The sequence below is a fragment of the Dama dama genome, chromosome 17, assembly GCF_033118175.1.
Source record: "Dama dama isolate Ldn47 chromosome 17, ASM3311817v1, whole genome shotgun sequence".
NCBI classification, from domain to species: Eukaryota; Metazoa; Chordata; class Mammalia; order Artiodactyla; family Cervidae; genus Dama; species Dama dama.
Genome location: NC_083697.1, coordinates 68,404,913 through 68,424,708, shown reverse-complemented (window position 1 = coordinate 68,424,708; position 19,796 = coordinate 68,404,913). Strand labels below are relative to the sequence as shown.

Sequence of the window (19,796 nt, the reverse complement as noted above, 5' to 3'; positions counted from 1 at the left end):
ATTTTTACTCTACTTAATATTTTTATTCCTGAGAGTATTTTAACAATTATTATGTTTAAATGTGCTTTATTTTTATATATCTTGCTTAAATAGTTTATAATATAGCAATCAAGATCTGATTCCAAATTCATATCATTTTAATACTTGCCTCAGTAACTGGTATAGGTGCAGAAAGAGACATAAATTCAAGTTTAAGAAGTGTATTATTGGTTACTGATTACTGAACCATCATGTCAATTTTTATAAAACACATCCATCAATTCTGGATATACATCTTAATTTTCTGGATGTTTGGTTTTCAAAACAACTTAGTATTTGCAATGTCCTTATATATCATTGACCAGTATTTCATGGTACAATATGTGCTTCAGATGAAGCTCATCATTAAATACAGTGGATTTAAACTCATATTTTAATTATCTTTACTGAAAATTATAAATTTGCTTTTGCATATTTCTCTGTAGAGTTGACTAGTTCATCATTTTTATGTGACGAATGAAGAACTCATATTAGTCATAGAAGTGATATCCCCTTTTCTTGTTGTCCACTTGGGTTGTGTATTTATTAGTGTTTTCTTTAATCCATGGTATCACTTAGCAGTGATTTTTTAAGTGAATTTATTTTCACTAGAGGTAGTTTAATCAAAACTAGATATTATAACTTGAAATGTTACTTGAGTGCAAATCACAGCCCCCTGAATGTAGACGAGCCCAGCGTCCCTTGACCGTTCCCTGCTGTAGTTTCTTCTCTCCCCGTGGGGTGACTTGCCCACAGGACTCTGCCTTTGGTGGCGGTGGGCAGAGTGAGTACCAGGGACATAATGTGCGCTACTTACTAGCAAAACTTCACTTACTTCTTACATTTGGATAAGGATTCTAAACAAAGAAGGAGAACAAAGGTGTAACTGCAGTACATGATACTGTAGTAATGGAAAGCCCCATGACGTAGTAAAGATAAACAGACTGTGTTTCCTCCAGGTGTTCAGGGGACTGGGAGTGTGGCTGAGAGTTGAGTTCTTGACCCAGGCAGGTAGAGCACTTGCTTTATCCGAGGAATGGCAAGGTTAGGAAAATTGCCTCGAGTGTAACATGAATGTGCCTGGTTGTGGGGAGGAGAAAAATGCACAGTCAGTCTGCCTAGGATGGCAGAGTACACTTGGGATGCTTTGAAGGCTCAAAAACAGTGTTCTTAAAAATAGCTTTAAAATATTTATGGCTGAGTCTCTTTGCTGCTCAGCTGAAGCTATGACGACATTGTTACTGGGCTGTACTCCAATACAAAATAAAAAGGTTAAAGAAAAAAAAAGGAGCTCACCTAAAATTTACTGTTTGGAAACCTTGAGTGTCTCCATGTGAGGGGTCTATAGGAAAGGCTTGCTACTATTAGCAAGAATTTCTGAAACAGATAAACATCCCATAGTTCTTTAGAAATAGAAAATTTGAAGTTTTATAAAAAGTCGTAAAGTATATTCATTTACTGAACAAGTAAATGTCCAGTGTGCTCACATCAGACATGGATTTGGCAAAACCACATTTGCAAAGAAACATTTACGTAAAAACATACCAGATAGCAAAAACTTATAGGCTCACATGTATACCTATGGTCAAATCATGTTGATGTATGGCAGGGGCCATCAAATATTGTAAAGTAATTATCCTCCAATTAAAATAAATAAATAAATGTTAAAAACTCATCTTTTAATCTAGTTTTTTTTAATTGAGCTATATTTCTATAAATTAAACTTTAAAGAGTGACTGAATCACAGTGAGGGTAGATTAGGTGATGATATTTTCTGCCAAGGTTTAGGACCCAGAGTCACTCTTTACTTCTGTCCGTATATCATTACATGTGGCTGACTGCTTATCTTCATCCATTCAATTTTTGAGGACTTGTTCAGAATCATTTACTTAAGTGTGGTTTGTACAAATGATTTGATATTGTCATAAGTATGTGACCTTTTTAACGTCTTTTTCTAAACAGACAATTTTAGTTGAGTGAAATTGCCAATTGCTAAGGTGTTTATTTTCAAACATGTGATGACTGTGGCTTTATGCTCAAAGGACAGTTTCTGAATTTCCAGTCTCAGGGGCGTAACTGAGCATTTTAGTTATTTATCATGAAAATGTTTGCACAAACATACATTGACCAAAATTTTAATATCCAATAAATTGTCAGTATTGATCACAATTGTGAATTGTACATATTTAAAATGTATGCATTCTCTTATCCTAAGAAGGACAGAGAGAGAATGAGAAAAGGGAGGTGGGGAATGATAAAGAGAGAGGATGAAAGAGAGAGACAGATTGAATAAACCAACTTAAACTATTGAAGAATGATAACAGAGGAATTGATCAATAGTTGGTCTGTATGAATATTTAAAGGTACATTGTAACCTGAGAGTGTTTGTTTGCAAAACATTCATACTTTTAGTATTCTATTACCTTGTCAAAGTATTTTCATTACAACTAATTCATAAAATAAACTTTATTGAAATCATCATCTCCTAACAATTTCTCATTAACAATATGATATCTCATCATTTTTTTAGGGTTAAAAAAGCAATAAAATATTTTACAGTTTCTTTGGTAATAGAAAATGTCATTTAGATCTGACAGTGTGTATGTTTAAGAGTTGCTGTTTTTCCCTCTTTTTTTTTTTTTTGGCTACTAAGAATCAGGCTGCCTGCTTATTCATTCTTGAGATAAGTGATTAAGTAATTTGGTACAAATCCACCCAAACTCTGCCCAAGCATGCCCCCTTTCCAAGTAGTTTTAAACCATACGATGCAGTAATGCAGTTTGACTAAGAATTTATTCAACTGAAAGAGGTCAGAGAAAGTATTTCTCATTTTCTTTTCATAATGTGTAACTAATTGTGTGACTATATATGCTTTATCCTTTTGTAAATGGCAACAATTATTGATAAATATAAAAGAATGATTTTTCAAAATTCACTTCTCAAAATAGTTTTCTGTGTTTTTGAACTATATTATTACTTTTTCCTAATTTTATAGTATCCTTGTATCTAAAATGGGTATTATTTTCAAAAATTCTATTTTCTATTTCAGGAATATACAATAGATGTTTTCTTTCGACAAAAATGGAAAGATGAACGATTAAAATTTAAAGGTCCTATGAACATTCTTCGACTCAACAATTTAATGGCCAGCAAAATCTGGACTCCGGATACCTTTTTCCACAATGGGAAGAAGTCGGTGGCGCACAATATGACAATGCCAAACAAGCTTCTGCGAATCCAGGATGACGGCACCCTGCTGTACACAATGAGGTACATGCTTAGATCTGATGTGTCGCCTTTAAGTACTGAGGAGTCTGTGCATTAACCAACCAGCCAAACTAGGTGTCAGGTACTAGCAAGTTGAATACCTTTACAACACATTATTGAGATAACCAGAATATGTTTTGTAAATGCTTAAATATTAACAAGGAAAGGTAAAGTAGTATTTATGAGTTTGAATCTCATTTTAGTGTGTTAAAACTTAAAAATTGCTTTAACTGTTAAAAATGTATTTATTTTTTTGTCAATTTACTTTTCATACTACACTGGAGTTAAGTACAATTTTAACAATATGGGTTAAAATTTTATACTAGCATGAAGTTTTGTTTTTAATATCTCATGAACTATTCCTTCAAAATTTTAAGTCCTTTTTTTTTAAAGCAAATTTCACTTACTATTTTGATTCTCCCTAGGAAAGAAAAAATACTTTTACAACTTCAGAGATGCCTTGTAACTCCAAGTTCAGATGATACAGTCTTAAAAATTATCTAAAGAAATATATAGTTGTTGACTCTAGCAACTATTCCATTTTAACTCTTCTCACAAATTAATCTTTTAAAATGTTATGTAACAAGGAAAACAATTACAAATCTAATAAAATGATGTATAATCTAAAATGTAAAATTTGATAAAGACTTTGTCTAAATAAATAACTTTCATCAGCATTATATATAGACAGATATGTATTCCAGGCACTTGATGTATTATTATTTCATGTGAAATGTTAAGTGGTAAATTTCAGTTGTGAAAGTTATTTAAGAAGGGACAATATGCAGTCCTGATCTTTAAAGAAAAAGCTTTTTTTTCAGTTTTCATTACTAAATGACCATTGTCTAAAATGGAAGCTAGCTATTCATTCTGCTTCTCTTGTTGAACCTTGCAATGCAGATATCATATCCTGCTTGGTTTTACACGTTAATCAGTCCTGTGAATTAAGAAAAGAAATTGGAAATTTGGGATTTTGGAAAAAGTTGTATAGAGTTCTACTTAAATACTCTCTTAAAAGTATATGCTGTTCTGTGCTCAGTCATGTCTGACTGCGACCCCGTGGACTGTAGCCCATCCCCCGCCCCAGATTCTTCTGTCCACGACATTTTCCAGGCGAGAATACCAGAATGGGTTGCCACTTCCTACTCTAGGGGGTCTTCCCAACCTAGGGGTTGTACTCAACTGGCATCTCCTGCATTTCCTGCATTTACAGGCAGATTCTTTACCACTGAGCCGCCTGGGAAGCTCTTAGAAGTATATACATTATAATTAATTGTTAGTCCCATTTGTTTTGGTCATCATAAGAGATTCATCTGTAATTTCAAATTAGTACCTATTTTATCTACTTTACCTTTGTGCAAAATGGAATAATCGATAATTTTCTTTATAATAAATTTGCTATGATTACTCTTTAATGTGATCATGAAAATACAAAATATATTTCTTTAACATTTATAATTCAACAGTTATGGACTTCTGTCCATAATTTGATTAACAGTCTAGTCTCAAAAATATATTTCTAATATATATATTTTTATGTATATATATGTATGTATTTACAGATATAAAGACAGATACATATATATATATCCTAGAGATATCTTGTTGAGACTAGCATATATATGTATCTATGGGCTTCCTGGCTGGCTCAGATGGTAAAGAATCCACCTGCAATGAAGGAGATCTGGAGTCGATCTCTAGGTTGGGAAAATCTCCTGTAGGAGGAAATGGTAACCCACTCCAGTATTCTTGCCTGGAGAATTCCATGGACAGAGGATCCTGGTGGGTTACAGTCCATGGGGTTGCAAAGCGCAGGACACGACTGAGCGACTAACATGTTCACTTTCATGTGTATCTATATATAGTATATAATATTCATTTACAATTTATTAATTTTGAGGGGTGCTTCCCCAAGGCATTGTTGAATTCTTGTATCAGGTTTGCTATATGGTTATTGATGGAACATTGGGAGAAAATAGCTTTCTTTTTATGATAGAGATTTTTTTCATTTTTTTCTTTAAGATTTCAGATGTTAATATTGAAGTTAATGGGAAACTAAGCTTCAAAAACATGTACATAACTTTTTCTTAACTAACCACAGAGTATGAAATGCTTAAGTAATGTGTATTTTTAATTAGGTTTTGTTACTTATGCTCAGATTTTATTGATGCTAACATCTTCTGAACGATTGCCTAAATGTGAAATAACAAAAGCATATTTAAATGTGAATTAGCTTAATAGGATGCCATGATGAGGATCCTACCTCATCATTCATCATTAATTCTATTGACAACATTAAGGAGTGATTTATCTTGACTTGCCAATTTACTTAAACAAAGAGTGGAATTTTGACTTTTAGGCTTACAGTTCAAGCTGAATGTCCAATGCACTTGGAGGATTTTCCAATGGATGCCCACTCATGTCCTCTGAAATTTGGCAGCTGTAAGTATGGGGATGGAGGTGCATGTTTTGGGTCAATAAAATCAAAGATGGTCAGCATCACAACTTAACTGTGTACTTCCTCCTCATACGATGGGATGCTTAATGATTTTCTAACAAGATGTAGAAACAAAAAATATACTGACTTCCCTCAAGTAATCAATTGGCTAGCCCTCCTGTATTCTCAAATATCACTATATCTTAATTATCATGTTTAATTGTCATTTTCCTTACTGTTAGTAAAAAACACCCTATGTTTTTATACACATGAAAAAGTGGGAACTCCTTGAAGTTCCGGACTATTATCGTTTACCTCCTTTTTCAAGTGCAAATACATTAAAAATGCAACATAAAGTGGGGTTTTTTTCAACTGCGAGTGAAAATGTTAAGGAGAGATTCTGTTGTTTTTAGTGATCAGCGTGACACAAATGGCAGTAGAGAATAGGTGAAAAAAAAGAAAAAAGAAGCTGGATCTCTGTAATTATCTTTCCACTTTCTAATAATAGAGGCAATTTTTTTCTAAAGTAAATTTGAAAGAGTCAGTGGAGCAAGATTGCTCCATGTGGGCACTTTCTGTGTACAAAAAGTATTTCAGAAAAGGCACGGTGCATTTGGCTGTTGTTTAGGTCACTGAGGTTGTATCTTATATGTCAACCAGAAGCATTAGCTCTCCCAGAATAATTGAAAAGAGGGAAGGTCAAGTCATCTCCCTAGGCCCACAAGGCATTCAGGGCAGGTTCAGGATAAATTCCCGGACAATGGCGAAGCAGCTTCTCTCTTTTGTGAGAGTCCCATAGCCTGACCTTTTCAGAAACCGTGCTCTTTCTGGCACTCCATCTTTGTCCATTCTGAGCAGCTTCTGACTTTTCACTCTTGAACAGAAATGCAGTTCTCTCAGCTGATTAAAAATATGCATGACTAAATAATATACCTTCTGCTCACAGACTGTATCAAGTGAAGAATAAGGAAGAATGATGGCCAATACGAATGCAAAACTCTCTTATTATTTTGATGATCATAGTTTTATGGAATGATAAGTTCAATCTTATTTGTTCTATATTACAAAAGTGTCAGTTCCCAATTTTCTTTGAGAATCTCCTCTTTGTATAATTACAAAGCCTTCATTTCCTGTCATGGAAACTATCACTTCAGTACTAGCACTTCTTCGAAAATTATTTAAGATAGTCAATCATGTTATTCCAAATAAGTATTAAGCTAGAAAACTACATCATATACAGCACAGAAAAGATTATTTGCATTGCATAAATTGCATTAAATAGATAACTGAAAAGCCTTGATACCAAAGCAAGTATTTATTGAAGATGCAGTAGTGATCTAAGAAGGAAAGGATTTTGCAGTGGACAAGTTAATGCCATTAAGACACTAAACATAAGTGATGTCTCAGTTCTGAATATGAAATTGATACACTGGAAAATATTTTAAATGAACATTTAAAATGTGTTATAGTGCATGCTCAGAGAAATGTAATATTGTGCACTTGAGATTATGGTTTTCTGTATTTAGAAGTGTTGCAGGCAACATATAGAGCTTATTGTTTGGCATTTTTTGTTGAATTGTGCTTACTTAGTTTTCTCTATATTTTTTTCTGACACATACAGTTAAAAAAACGTTGCATATTATTTTATTTATCCTTGCCAATAGTACATACTTGAGACATAGAGAGTTAATTGTATAGACAGCAGTATGGTATATGGACCAACAGGCCAACCCAAAACTTAAAATGTTGGCAAGACAAATTTTGGCAGAAGGAGCCATGACCTTTTCTTCTAATCATTTACTTCTCATTTGTTTAAAAAAATTTCCTTGTCTCCCACACGTGATGGAATTCCTGGAGTTTTATCATTATCCTCAAATAAAAGAAGCATCTTTTCTACTAACTTACAGTTTTGAATTCAATTTTGTTTTGCTTTTTGCTGTTGCTTCACGTCTTTATACAATTCCTTGCTATTTAATTTGATCTAAAACTTCCTGAAGGGAAATCTAAAAGTACTCTGGGCATCATCCCAGAAGAAATTTTAATTTTTTTGGATAAAAATTAATAATTAAAATGATTTTGGTATTGTTTGGGTTATCAAATATTAAGAATTGGTTAGTATGCCTCTTTAATTCAGATTAGGACTCAAAATGGGTTATTGATTTAAATTAAGTAAAATTATGTAATGGAACGTAATCTAGACATGCAATTTATAAAGAAATTTGTCTTTTTCTCCTTTTATACTTCACTGAAAAATCACAATAGTTTCTGAGTTTACATGTGTGTTTGTGGACCAGAAAATGCCTCAAATCTGCATTGCATAACTTTCTGTTCTCTCTTTTCTCGCCAGACCCCAACTCTAAAAAACATATTCCTACCTAACAAATGAAATGATTTCTTTTTATAAAAGATATGGGAAGGATCAGTCATTTTAACATATTCTTGAGCTTCCATCCAGATTTCCATCTTTCATAGTAGTAAATAACAAAATTAAAATGTTATAAGTTTCCTGATTAATCCAGCAAGAATGAAGCGAGAGTGTTTTCCTTATGACAGGTGTGAAAAGTACAGCTATGAGTAAGAAAGAGTCCCTCCCATTGGTCTCTTATTAGTTTCTCAAAAATATCACCATTTTGCAGAGTTTCATTTTCTCTTATTTATGTTTAAAGGTAAACATCAAAATTCAAAAGTGGAATTATTATAATTGCTTAAAATAAAACCTTATATGTATTAAGATCTACAACTGCTGAGTACTCTGAGGTCTTCTGATATAAAGTGGAGCGTGTGATGTCTTTTCGGTTTATTAAATTATGTGTCATTTGAAATTTTATTGAAGAGAAGGTCAGTATATGTACTCATGAGGAAAACAAAACAAGCCACTTGATAATCTGAGAATGCATTGCTGGTTATACACATTACTAAGATTACTTACTTATATATAACAACAAAATCATCAATGATTAATTGAAATTTTTTAATAGAAATTTAGATTTTAGAGTAACTTAATTCATTCATATGCAAACTATAGGAAGATATTTGCTATTAAATATATGTATATATAAACAATGACACACATATAAATATAAATAATATAAATGCACATATTTTTAGAATGCTGTTTCAGAAAAATATTTTATATACTATAGTTTACTTGTGGATGTAGGCGTGTGCATGTCTTTCACTGATATTAACATTTACTAGTGACATTCAGAAAAGCAGACACATTGTAGGATATCACTGAAAGATCACACAGTGAGTAAGACACAGCAATAACTTTATTGTAACTGATGGTTAAGTGGGAATGGATTTGTGGTCACAGATTTTGGTTCCAGGTAAGTGCCAGAACCACCCCAGAACCATGGTATTAACCTAGAAAATGTATAGGTGGCAGGTAAATGAGCTTTCCAGTGTCCTGAAGACCTAGAGGCAGACAGCTGGTTCTTTCTCTCCCTCAATTGAAAATGTGACTGCGATGCTGAGTTTTGCTCAGGGACTGGAAGTAACTAATATTTCTAAATATTCCCATGAGCACAAGTGCAGAGAAGTTCTTTGGAAGGTCAGTAGGACAGCCAGAATTGTCTGCTTATTCAACTGTGGAGAAACTGCCTGTTCCCCCTCAGGACATACAGGCACAAGGGAAATGCCAGGGCCAGAGAAGTGCTGAGACAAGATGCACGGCTTGCTCTCAAGCTATAGAGTCATCTCACTTCTGATAAGTCCTGCATCTTTGGCCAAATAAATCAGAAAGTTATATCTGGTCTGTACGTGATCCGTCTCCTCCTACCAGTATACCGCTTACTTAGGATGCTAAGCAAGTATAGTCCAGTGAGATCTGTGCGCAATAATTAATTTTAAAATGAACATGTTTTAAAGTGTTTTCAATTTATGAAACTATAGCATTCTGCGTTAGTTTACATATTCAGCAAATTTCTCATTCTTTTAATGAAATGCATTGTATCATGATAGCTAAGTCATTTAATTCTTAACTAGGTAAAAGTTTTGAAGAGAAGTCTATAAAACAAACTACAAAGATAATACTTTAAATATAATATATATCATTATTATTCTCACATGGAAATAAGTTACCATTATGTCCAGAGAACAATGTCATTTTGGAATACAATTATTATTTCATGAGCAATGACTGTTTCTAAATTAACTAATTAAATGGGCCTTGGGTATTTGTAACCTGTTTACTGCAATGCTTTCATCTGTTACTTTGGGAATATGGAAGACATTTTAACCATCTCAGAGTCCAGTGATTTTTGCAGGTTCTAAAGAGATATTCGATCTTTATCTCTCAAAGTGGTTGCAGTGAAAATATTCTTATGGTCATGGTTGCCTCTCTTGATCTGCTTCACACCCTTCTTATTGAAATTTCAAAGACACTTTTTTACCCTAAAAACATGATCTGTAAACATCAGTTTTATACTAAACAATAATTCTATGAAATATACAACCTTTGATGTTGGATATTATTGATGGTTCTTATTAAAATGCTTAAAAAGACTTTTTTCGCCTGATTTCCTACAGATGCGTATACAACCTCAGAGGTTACTTACATTTGGACTTACAATGCGTCTGATTCTGTACAAGTGGCTCCTGATGGCTCTAGGTTAAATCAATATGATCTGCTGGGCCAATCAATTGGGAAGGAGACAATTAAATCTAGTACAGGTTGGTAAAAAATGAGTCTAAAGTAAAGCTAATTCCTAAGAAAGTTAATGGGTTAAAGCCATTGGACATGTATCAGTTTGCTTAAAACCTTTTTCTCTTGAAGTCTAAGAACTAGCAGCATAGACTGTGCTTGGGAGCTTTTTAGAAACTGAGACGCTCAGACCTGACTCCTGCTAAGTCAGGATCTGCTTTTTAACAAGATTTTAAGGAGATTCCAAGATATGTGTTAAAGTTTAAAAAAAATACTGATCTAATGCGTCTTTTGAGACGAGCCAGTTTTACCTTCATCAGTGTTACACTTTCCCTCATTTTCTAATTCTTTTTCCCTATCCTGGATAATTTATGACTATTCAGTGCTTGCTTATAAATAATTACTGCTAGCCTCTGCAGGAAAGCTGAAACTCTCCCTAAGAACACACAGCTGCATGAACTCATGATCTCACATCTGGCAGATATAAACCCAGAGAGCAGAACGGAAGGTAGCTATGAGGATCAGACAGAACTGACCTCAGTATATTAGAGAAGACATTAAGATTGGTAAATTCAGAATTGGTGATAGGATTAAGTTCTGGGCCAAAAGATCAGTCGTGGAGATGTGGCCAGAGATCAATACCAAAAAGAGCCTAAGTAGGACTAGACTGGAAAACAATCAAAGCAGAGGCTGGAGGGTGGTACCAAAGAGGATGAGGAGCTGAGCAACTAAGATAATGTATGTTCAGAGAGCACTTATGAATCCTCTATCCTTTGGTCAGTAAGCATGACCTAGAGAGAAAAATCAAATACCACACTGTATGCAAACCATGCAAATTCCTTGGTCATATGAAAATTTTCTTTTAAATACTCTTGCTCTGCTAAATGGCATTCTAATGTTATATATTTTCCATGCCATATATGGGACGAATTCTTTGCATTTTTAAATCAGAGACTATTTTTCTCTAATCCCTTCCATTTCGAAAATGTTCAAACTATTGACTACTACAGTTTCTTAAGCTTCTTAAATTTTTCTTCTAGGTGAATATACTGTAATGACAGCTCATTTCCACTTGAAAAGAAAAATTGGGTATTTTGTGATTCAGACATATCTGCCTTGCATCATGACGGTCATTCTCTCCCAAGTGTCGTTCTGGCTTAACAGAGAATCTGTGCCCGCGAGAACAGTGTTTGGTGAGTGACTAACTGCACAAGCACATTTTGTTTCATGGCATACTTTCAAAAGCATTCTGTCTTTTGATCCTCACCCCAGTAGTTTGTCATGTACAGAGCAGGGAGTATTAGGCTTTGCCTTATAGATGAGGAAACTGAGGCTCAGGAAAGTAAAATGCAGAGCCAGTGTCCCATTCTTGACAGGGAATATAAACAGTTCTCAAATCTGAAATACACTGTCTTCTTTCTGTTAAATCATTTCGCTTATCAACACTTCATTTCATGTTAGTATAAGAAGAATATTCTTAGAGGTTTTAACATAAAGTTAAACAGTACCATATTTCTAAGCTTTTATATTTACTTTATTTGTTGTTTTTTTTTGGAGGTGGGTTAGTTTTTAGATGAACAAAGATGACCTTAGTACCTTCAATGAGAGAGAATAAGGGAGGAAGGGGAGTAGAAAGAGAAAGAGATCCCTCATTCCCTATCAGTAGTATGTTTAATAACAAAATTAAGTTTCTTGATTTAAAACATGCAGGGGAATTTGCTGCTTTTTAGATATATGAATTAAGATGAGCACATTTTGTAACAAAGAAGGCCACTTTGTGTATTTGGTCCACTCATTCATTTAGGAAGGCTTTGCTGAGAATCTGCTAGGGTGGAGAGCGCCAGAATAAGCAGGAAAGTTAATGACAACACAAGACGAAAGCGTTATAAAAGAGGCACATGCAAACCTTTAAAAATATACAGCAGCATGGATCCTCCCTAAGAGGGCCGATTATGTAGCTGAGTTAACATTCAAGCTAAGTCTTGAAGGATAAGTAGGAGATTCCCAGATGAATGAGATGGGACAAAAATCCTAGTCAAAAAAGGATAAAGTATGCAATAATACAGCAGTGTGAAAGGGCATAGTGTGTTCAGTGACTGTGAGCTATTTCAGTGTCAGTAGATATGCACACAGATGGAAATGTAGTTTGAGGCCTAGATGAGACGTCCTTGTGGGCCATGTTAATATAATGTAGCTGCATCTTATAGACTATAGTGTTTTGAGACCAGGGACATGTGTAAAGCTCTTAGAACAATGCCTGGCATTTATTACATCTATGTGATTGTTAGCTATTCTTATTATCAATTGTGAAAAATCAGTTTTAGTCTCAATATTATAAATGAATAATTTAAAAGATCATTTCATTTATAATCATGTCCAAAATAATAAAATATCTAGAAAAAATAAACGTGATCAAGTAGGTAAAAACTTGTCCACTAAGAACGATAAAACTTTGCTGAAATAAATTAAAGAAGACCTAACTAAATGGAAAGATATCTCATGGTTTTTTTTTTTTTTTTTTTTGGACAATAGTACCAACCATTGAGATAGGAATTATCCCCAAAGCAATCTATAGATTCAATTCAATATCTGTAAAAACCCCAATGGCTTTTTTGGGCAGAAATGTCAAGCCTAAAGTTCATGTGAAATTGCAAATGGCTCCAAATAGCCAAAACAGTATCAATAAAGAAAAAAGTTGCTGAACTCATACTACCCAGCTTCAAAACCTAGTACAAAGCTACATTAATCAAAACAGTGTGGTAGTGTCGTAAGGATGGACATATAGACGGATGGAGTAAAACTGAGTCCAGAAACAAACAACAATGGCTAATGGATTTTCAGGAGGGGTGCCAAGACCCTTCTGTAGGGACATAATAGCCTCTTTCCCAAATGGAGCTGGGACAGCTGGATGACCACCAGGTACAAAGCAGTGAAGATGGAGTCCTACCTCACTCCTTGACACAACAATTAAACAGGTATAAAGCTTTATTGTAAAACTGAGGAGCTGTAAAACTATTAGAAGACAGTACAGGGTCTATTAGAAGAAAAGGGAGGATAAATCTTTATGAATTTGGAACTATCAGTGGATTCTTAGATTTGACACCAAAAGCATGGGTAACAAAGAAAAACAGATAAATTGAATTTCACTAAGACTGAAAACTTTTGTATCTCAAACATCATCAAAAATGTGAAAAGACAACTCACCTTTGGGAGGAAAAAATTGCAAACCATACATCTGATAAGGGTTTAATATCCTGAATAAATAAGGAATTCTTACAACTCAAAAACAAAATGACCAAAACCCTGATTTTAGAAAATGGACAAAAAACTCAAATGGACTTTTTTCTAAACAAAATATACAAATGGCAAACAAACACAAGTAATAATGTACATCATTGTACATTAAGGAAATGCAAATTGAAGCAACAATAAAATACATTAATACATACAAGGATAGCCATAATAATGAATAAACCAAAAGAAAAAAAAGGGACTTAAGTACTGGTGAGAATGCAGAGAAATGGAAACCCCTCGTAAATTGCAGGGGGAATATAAAATGATATAGCTTCTGTGGACAACTGTTTGGCAGTTCCTCAAAAAGTTGAACATGAATTAACATATGATACAACAATTTTACCACTAGATATTACCTAAGATTAATGAAAGCATATTTATATAGAAACTTGTACACAGATGTTTATGGCAACATTATTCCTAATAATCAAAAGATGCAAAAAATTCAAATATCCTTTGTAGATGAATGGATAATGAACATATGGTGTATACTTACAATAGGATATGATTCACCTACCAGTCAGTCAGTTAGTCACTGCAGTCACTCAGTCGTGTCCGACTCTTTGCGACCCCATGGACACCAGGCCTCCCTGTCTGGCACCAACTCCTAGACTTTACTCAAACTCATGTTCATTGAGTCGGTGATGCTAGCCAACCACCCCACCCTCTGTTGTGCCCTTCTCCTGCCCTCAATCTTTCCCAGAATCAGGATCTTTTCAAATGAGTCAGTTCTTTGCATCAGATGGCCAAAGTATTGGAGTTTCAGCTTCAACATCAGTCCTTCCAATGAAGATTCAGGACTGGATTCCTTTAGGATGGACTGGTTGGATCTCCTTGCTGTGCAAGGGACTCTCAACAGTCTTCTCCAACACCACAGTTCAAAAGCATCAATTCTTTGGCACTCAGTTTTCCTTATAGTCCAACTCTCACATCCATACATGACCACTGGAAAAACCATAGCCTTGACTAGATGGACATTTGTTGGCAAAGTAATGTCTCTGTTTTTTAATATGCTCTCTAGGTTGGTCATAATTTTCTTCCAAGGATCACATGTCTTTTAATTTCATGGCTGCAGTCACCATCTGCAGTGATTTTGGAGCCCAAAAAATTGAAGTCTGATGCTGTTTCTGTTGTTTCCCCATCTATTTACCATGAAGTGATGGGACCAGATGCCATGATCTTAGTTTCCTAACTGTTGAGCTTTAAGCCAACTTTTTCGTTCTCCTCTTTCACTTTCATCAAGAAAATCTTTAGTTCTTCTTCACTTTCTGCCGTAAATGTGGTGTCATCTACTTATCTGAGGTTATTGATATTTCTCCTGGCAATCTTGATTCCAGCTTGTGCTTCCTCCAGCCCAACATTTTTCATGATGTACTCTGCATATAAGTTAAATAAGCAGGGAGACAATACATAGCCTTGATGTACTCCTTTTCCTATTTGGAACCAGTCTGTTGTTCCATGTCCAGTTCTAACTGTTGCTTCCTGACCTGCATACAGATTTCTTAAGAGGAAAGTCAGGTATTCCCATCTCTTGAAGAACTTTCCACAGTTTGTTGTGATCCACACTGTCAAAAGCTTTGGCATAGTCAATAAAGCAGAAATAGATGTTTTTCTGGAACTCTCTTGCTTTTTAGGTGATCCAGTGGATGTTGGCAATTTGATTCCTGGTTCCACTGCCTTTTCTAAAACCAGCTTGAACATCTGGAAGTTCATGGTTCACATATTGCTGAAGCCTGGCTTGAAGAATTTTGAGCATTAAGTTACTAGTGTGTGAGATGAGTGCAATTGTGCGATAGTTTGAGCATTCTTTGGCATTGCCTTTCTCTGGGATTGGAATGAAAACTGACCTTTTCCGGTCCTGTGGCCACTGCTGAGTTTTCCCAATTTGCTGGCATATTGAGTGCAGCACTTTCTCAGCATCATCTTTTAGGATTTGAAATCGCTCAACTAGAATTCCATCACCTCCACTAGCTTTGTTTGTAGTGATGCTTCCTAAGGCCCACTTGACTTCACACTCCAGGATGTCTGGCTCTAGGTGAGTGATCACACCATCGTGATTATCTGGGTCATAAAGATCTTTTTTGTATAGTTCTTCTGTGTATTCTTGCCACGTCTTCTTAATACCTTCTGCTTCTGTTAGGTCCATGCCGTTTCTGTCCTTTATCGAACCCATCTTTGTATGGAATGTTCCCTTGGTATCTCTAATTTTCTCGAAGAGATCTCTAGTCTTTCCCATTCTATTTTTTTTTCCTCCCTGTATTTTTTTGCACTGATTACTGAAAAAGGCTTTCTTATCTCTCCTTGCTATTCTTTGGAACTCTGCATTCAAATGGGTATATCTTTCCTTTTCTCCTTTCTTTTTGCTTCTCTTCTTTTCACAGTTATTTGTAAGGCCTCATCAGACAACCATTTTGCTTTTATGCATTTCTCTTCTTGGGGGATGGTCTTGATCCCTGTCTCTTGTACAATGTCACGAACCTCCATCCATAGTTCATCAGGTACTCTGTCCATCAGATCTAGTCCCTTAATCTATTTCTCACTTCCACTGTATAATCGTAAGGGATCTGATTTAGGTCATATATGAATAGTTTAGTGGTTTTCCCTACTTTCTTCAATTTAAGTCTGAATTTGGCAATAAGGGGTTCATGATCTGAGCCACAATCAGCTCCCTGTCTTGTTTTTGCTGACTGTATCAAGCCTCTCCACCTTTCGCTGCAAAGAATATAATCAGTCTGAATTTGGTGTTGGCCATCTGGTGATGTTCATGTGTAGAGTCTTCTCTTGTGTTATTGGAAGAGGATATTTGCTATGACTGGTGCAATCTCTTGGCAAAACTTTATTAGCCTTTGCCCTGCTTCATTCTGTACTCAAAGGTCAAATTTGCCTGTTACTCCAGGTGTTTCTTGGCTTTCTGCTTTTGCATTCCAGTCCCCTATAATGAAAAGGACATTTTTTTTGGGTATTAGTTCTGAAAGGTCTTACACATCTTCATAGAACCATTCAACTTCAGCTTCTTCAGCATTTAGAAAGGATTAAATATAGCAAGGGGAGATAAGAAAGCCTTCCTTGGCAATCAATACAAATAAATAGAGGAAAACAACAGAATGGGAAAGACTAGAGATCTCTTCAAGAAAATTAGAGATACCAAGGGAACATTTCATACAAAGATGGGTTCGATAAAGGACAGAAATGGCATGGACCTAACAGAAGCAGAAGGTATTAAGAAGACGTGGCAAGAATACACAGAAGAACTATACAAAAAAGATCTTTATGACCCAGATAATCACGATGGTGTGATCACTCACCTAGAGCCAGACATCCTGGAGTGTGAAGTCAAGTGGGCCTTAGGAAGCATCACTACAAACAAAGCTAGTGGAGGTGATGGAATTCCAGTTGAGCGATTTCAAATCCTGAAAGATGATGCTGAGAAAGTGCTGCACTCAATATGCCAGCAAATTGGGAAAACTCAGCAGTGGCCACAGGACCGGAAAAGGTCAGTTTTCATTCCAATCCCAGAGAAAGGCAATGCCAAAGAATGCTCAAACTACCACACGATTGCACTCATCTCACACGCTAGTAGAGTAATGCTCAAAATTCTCCAAACCAGGCTTCAGCAATACGTGAACTGTGAACTTCCAGATGTTCAAGCTGGTTTTAGAAAAGGCAGAGGAACCAGAGATCAAATTGCCAACATCTGTTGGATCACCTAAAAGGCAAGAGAGTTCCAGAAAAACATCTATTTCTGCTTTATTGACTATGCCAAAGCCTTTAAATGTGTCGATCACAGTAAACTGTGGAAAATTCTGAAAGAGATGGGAATACCAGACCACCTGACCTGCCTCTTGGGAAACCTGTATACAGGTCAGGAAGCAACAGTTAGAACTGGACATGGAACAACAGACTGGTTCCAATTAGGAAAAGGAGTATGTCAAAGCCGTATATTGTCACCTTGTTTATTTAACTTATATGCAGAGTACATCATGAGAAACACTGGGCTGGAAGAAACACAAGCTGGAATCAAGATTGCCAGGAGGAATATCAATAACCTCAGATATGCAGATGACACCACCCTTATGGTAATGTCATGGTAGAAAGTGAAGAAGAACTAAAGAGCCTCGTGATGAAAGTGAAAGAGGAGAGTGAACAAGTTGGCTTAAAGCTCAACATTCAGAAAACTAAGATCATGGCATCCGGTCCCATCACTTTATGGGAAATAGTTGGGGAAACAGGGGAATCAGTGGCTAACTTTATCTTTTTGGGCTCCAAAATAACTGCAGATTTTGACTGCAGCCATGAAATTAAAAGATGTTTACTCCTTGGAAGGAAATTTATGACCAACCTAGAGAGCACATTAAAAAGCAGAGGCATTACTTTGCCTTCAAAGGTCCATCTAGTCAAGGCTATGGTTTTTCCAGTGGTCATGTATGGAGAGTTGGACTGTGAAGCAAGCTGAGCGCCAAATAATTGATGCTTTTGAACTGTGGTGTTGGAGAAGACTCTTGAGATTCCTTTGGACTGCAAGGAGATCCAACCAGTCCATCCTAAAGGAAACCAGTCCTAGGTGTCCATTGGAAGGACTGATGTTGAAGCTGAAACTCTAATACTGCGGCCACCTCATGCAAGGAGCTGACTCATTGGAAAAGACCCTGACACTGGGAAAGATTGAGGGCAGGAGGAGAAGGGGATGACAGAGGATGAGATGGCTGGATGGCATCACCAACTCGATGGACATGGGTTTGGGTGGACTCCGGGAGTTGGTGATGGACAGGGAGGCCTGGCATGCTGCGGTTCATGGGGTCGCAACGAGTTGGACCCGACTGAGCGACTGAACTGAACTGAACTGACTGAAATATAACATGTTACTGCATGAATGAATCTCAACAACAGTATGTTAAGTGAAAGAGAGTGGATGCAAAGGCTCACATACTGTATTCTTCCTTTCATATGAATTATCCAGTATAGGCAAACCCAAGAAGCAGTTTCGTAGTTGCCAGTAGGTGGATACAGGGTAAAATGGGTTGTAGTATGTAGTAAGAACAGGGTGTTCAGTGTGCTGGAAATGTTTTGAAACTGGATAGAGGTGGTAGTTGCAGAACAGTTTAATGCATAAATGCCACTGAATTGTACAATTTAAAATGGTTAATTGTATGTTATGTGACTTTCATGTCCATAAAACATTTTTAGTCATGGCTTGGAAAAGAAACAGCATTGAATGAACACCTCAAGAATTTCTCAGGATTTAGAAATCTTCTTAGATACCTATTTCAAAATTTGCCAATTATTGAAACAAGGACATACAGATGGATGTGGCCAAAAATATGGGAAAATTTCCATTCAAATGGCTTAAAAAACAATGTTACATGATTTCAGAGCACAAATAATGGCCAAAATAAATTTTTAGGAAAAATTACATAATGATTAAAAACAGAAAGGAAATGATTAGGACAGAACCGATTTTCCATGAAGATCTAAATTTATATGTAAATATCCATCATATTAAATGAAATTAAATAATGAAATATTTGTTTAATAAAGATTGTAAGGAAAGTAAAATACTGCATTGAGGTAAATAAACACAGATTTTATAGCATAAATCACATAGATGCATATGGTAAAATCATGCAAATAAAAGAGTACCGAAGTATAGAAAAGAGACAGATAGATGAATAAATATTTAATTTTTAATCAACAGAATGTGTTAGGATCCAGGCTATTAGGTTCAACTATAACAAATACGCAAAAGTTTCAAAAGATTGGTTATAAAAATAACATATAAAGTTAAAAATCCAGACTATATTTGAATTTGTAAATTTTATATGACTGGTTAACAGTAGACATTTTCATGTAAATGTAAACTGTCAGGTGGTTAAAAGCATTTTTGGCATTATCTGTGTGAGTTCCTCTGTGTAAAGCTTGTGATAAATATAATTGCATGTGGGTATACATGTATGTGTGTGTGTGTGTGTGTGTGTGTGTGTGAGTCAGTCATGTCCAACTCTTTGCAACCCCATGGACTCCTGCCCGCCAGGCTCCTCTGTCCATGGGATTCTCCAGGCAGGAATACTGGAGTGGGTTGCCATTCTCTTCTCCAGGAGATCTTCCTGACCTAGGGATTGAACCTGGGGCTCTTGCATT

The 19,796-nt window shown here is 35.6% G+C and overlaps 1 protein-coding gene across 3 annotated transcripts in view; it reads left to right on the top strand.

Moving 5' to 3' along the window:
* GABRA2 (gamma-aminobutyric acid type A receptor subunit alpha2) overlaps positions 1–19,796 on the top strand; it is a 140,556-nt gene that overhangs the window by 71,732 nt on the left and 49,028 nt on the right. For all 3 annotated transcript variants that reach the window (XM_061164679.1, XM_061164680.1, XM_061164678.1), the window contains 4 exons: positions 3,068–3,288; positions 5,645–5,727; positions 10,253–10,396; positions 11,408–11,560. In XM_061164679.1, the coding sequence (XP_061020662.1) occupies positions 3,068–3,288; positions 5,645–5,727; positions 10,253–10,396; positions 11,408–11,560 (601 nt within the window). The remainder of the gene's footprint in view (positions 1–3,067; positions 3,289–5,644; positions 5,728–10,252; positions 10,397–11,407; positions 11,561–19,796) is intronic.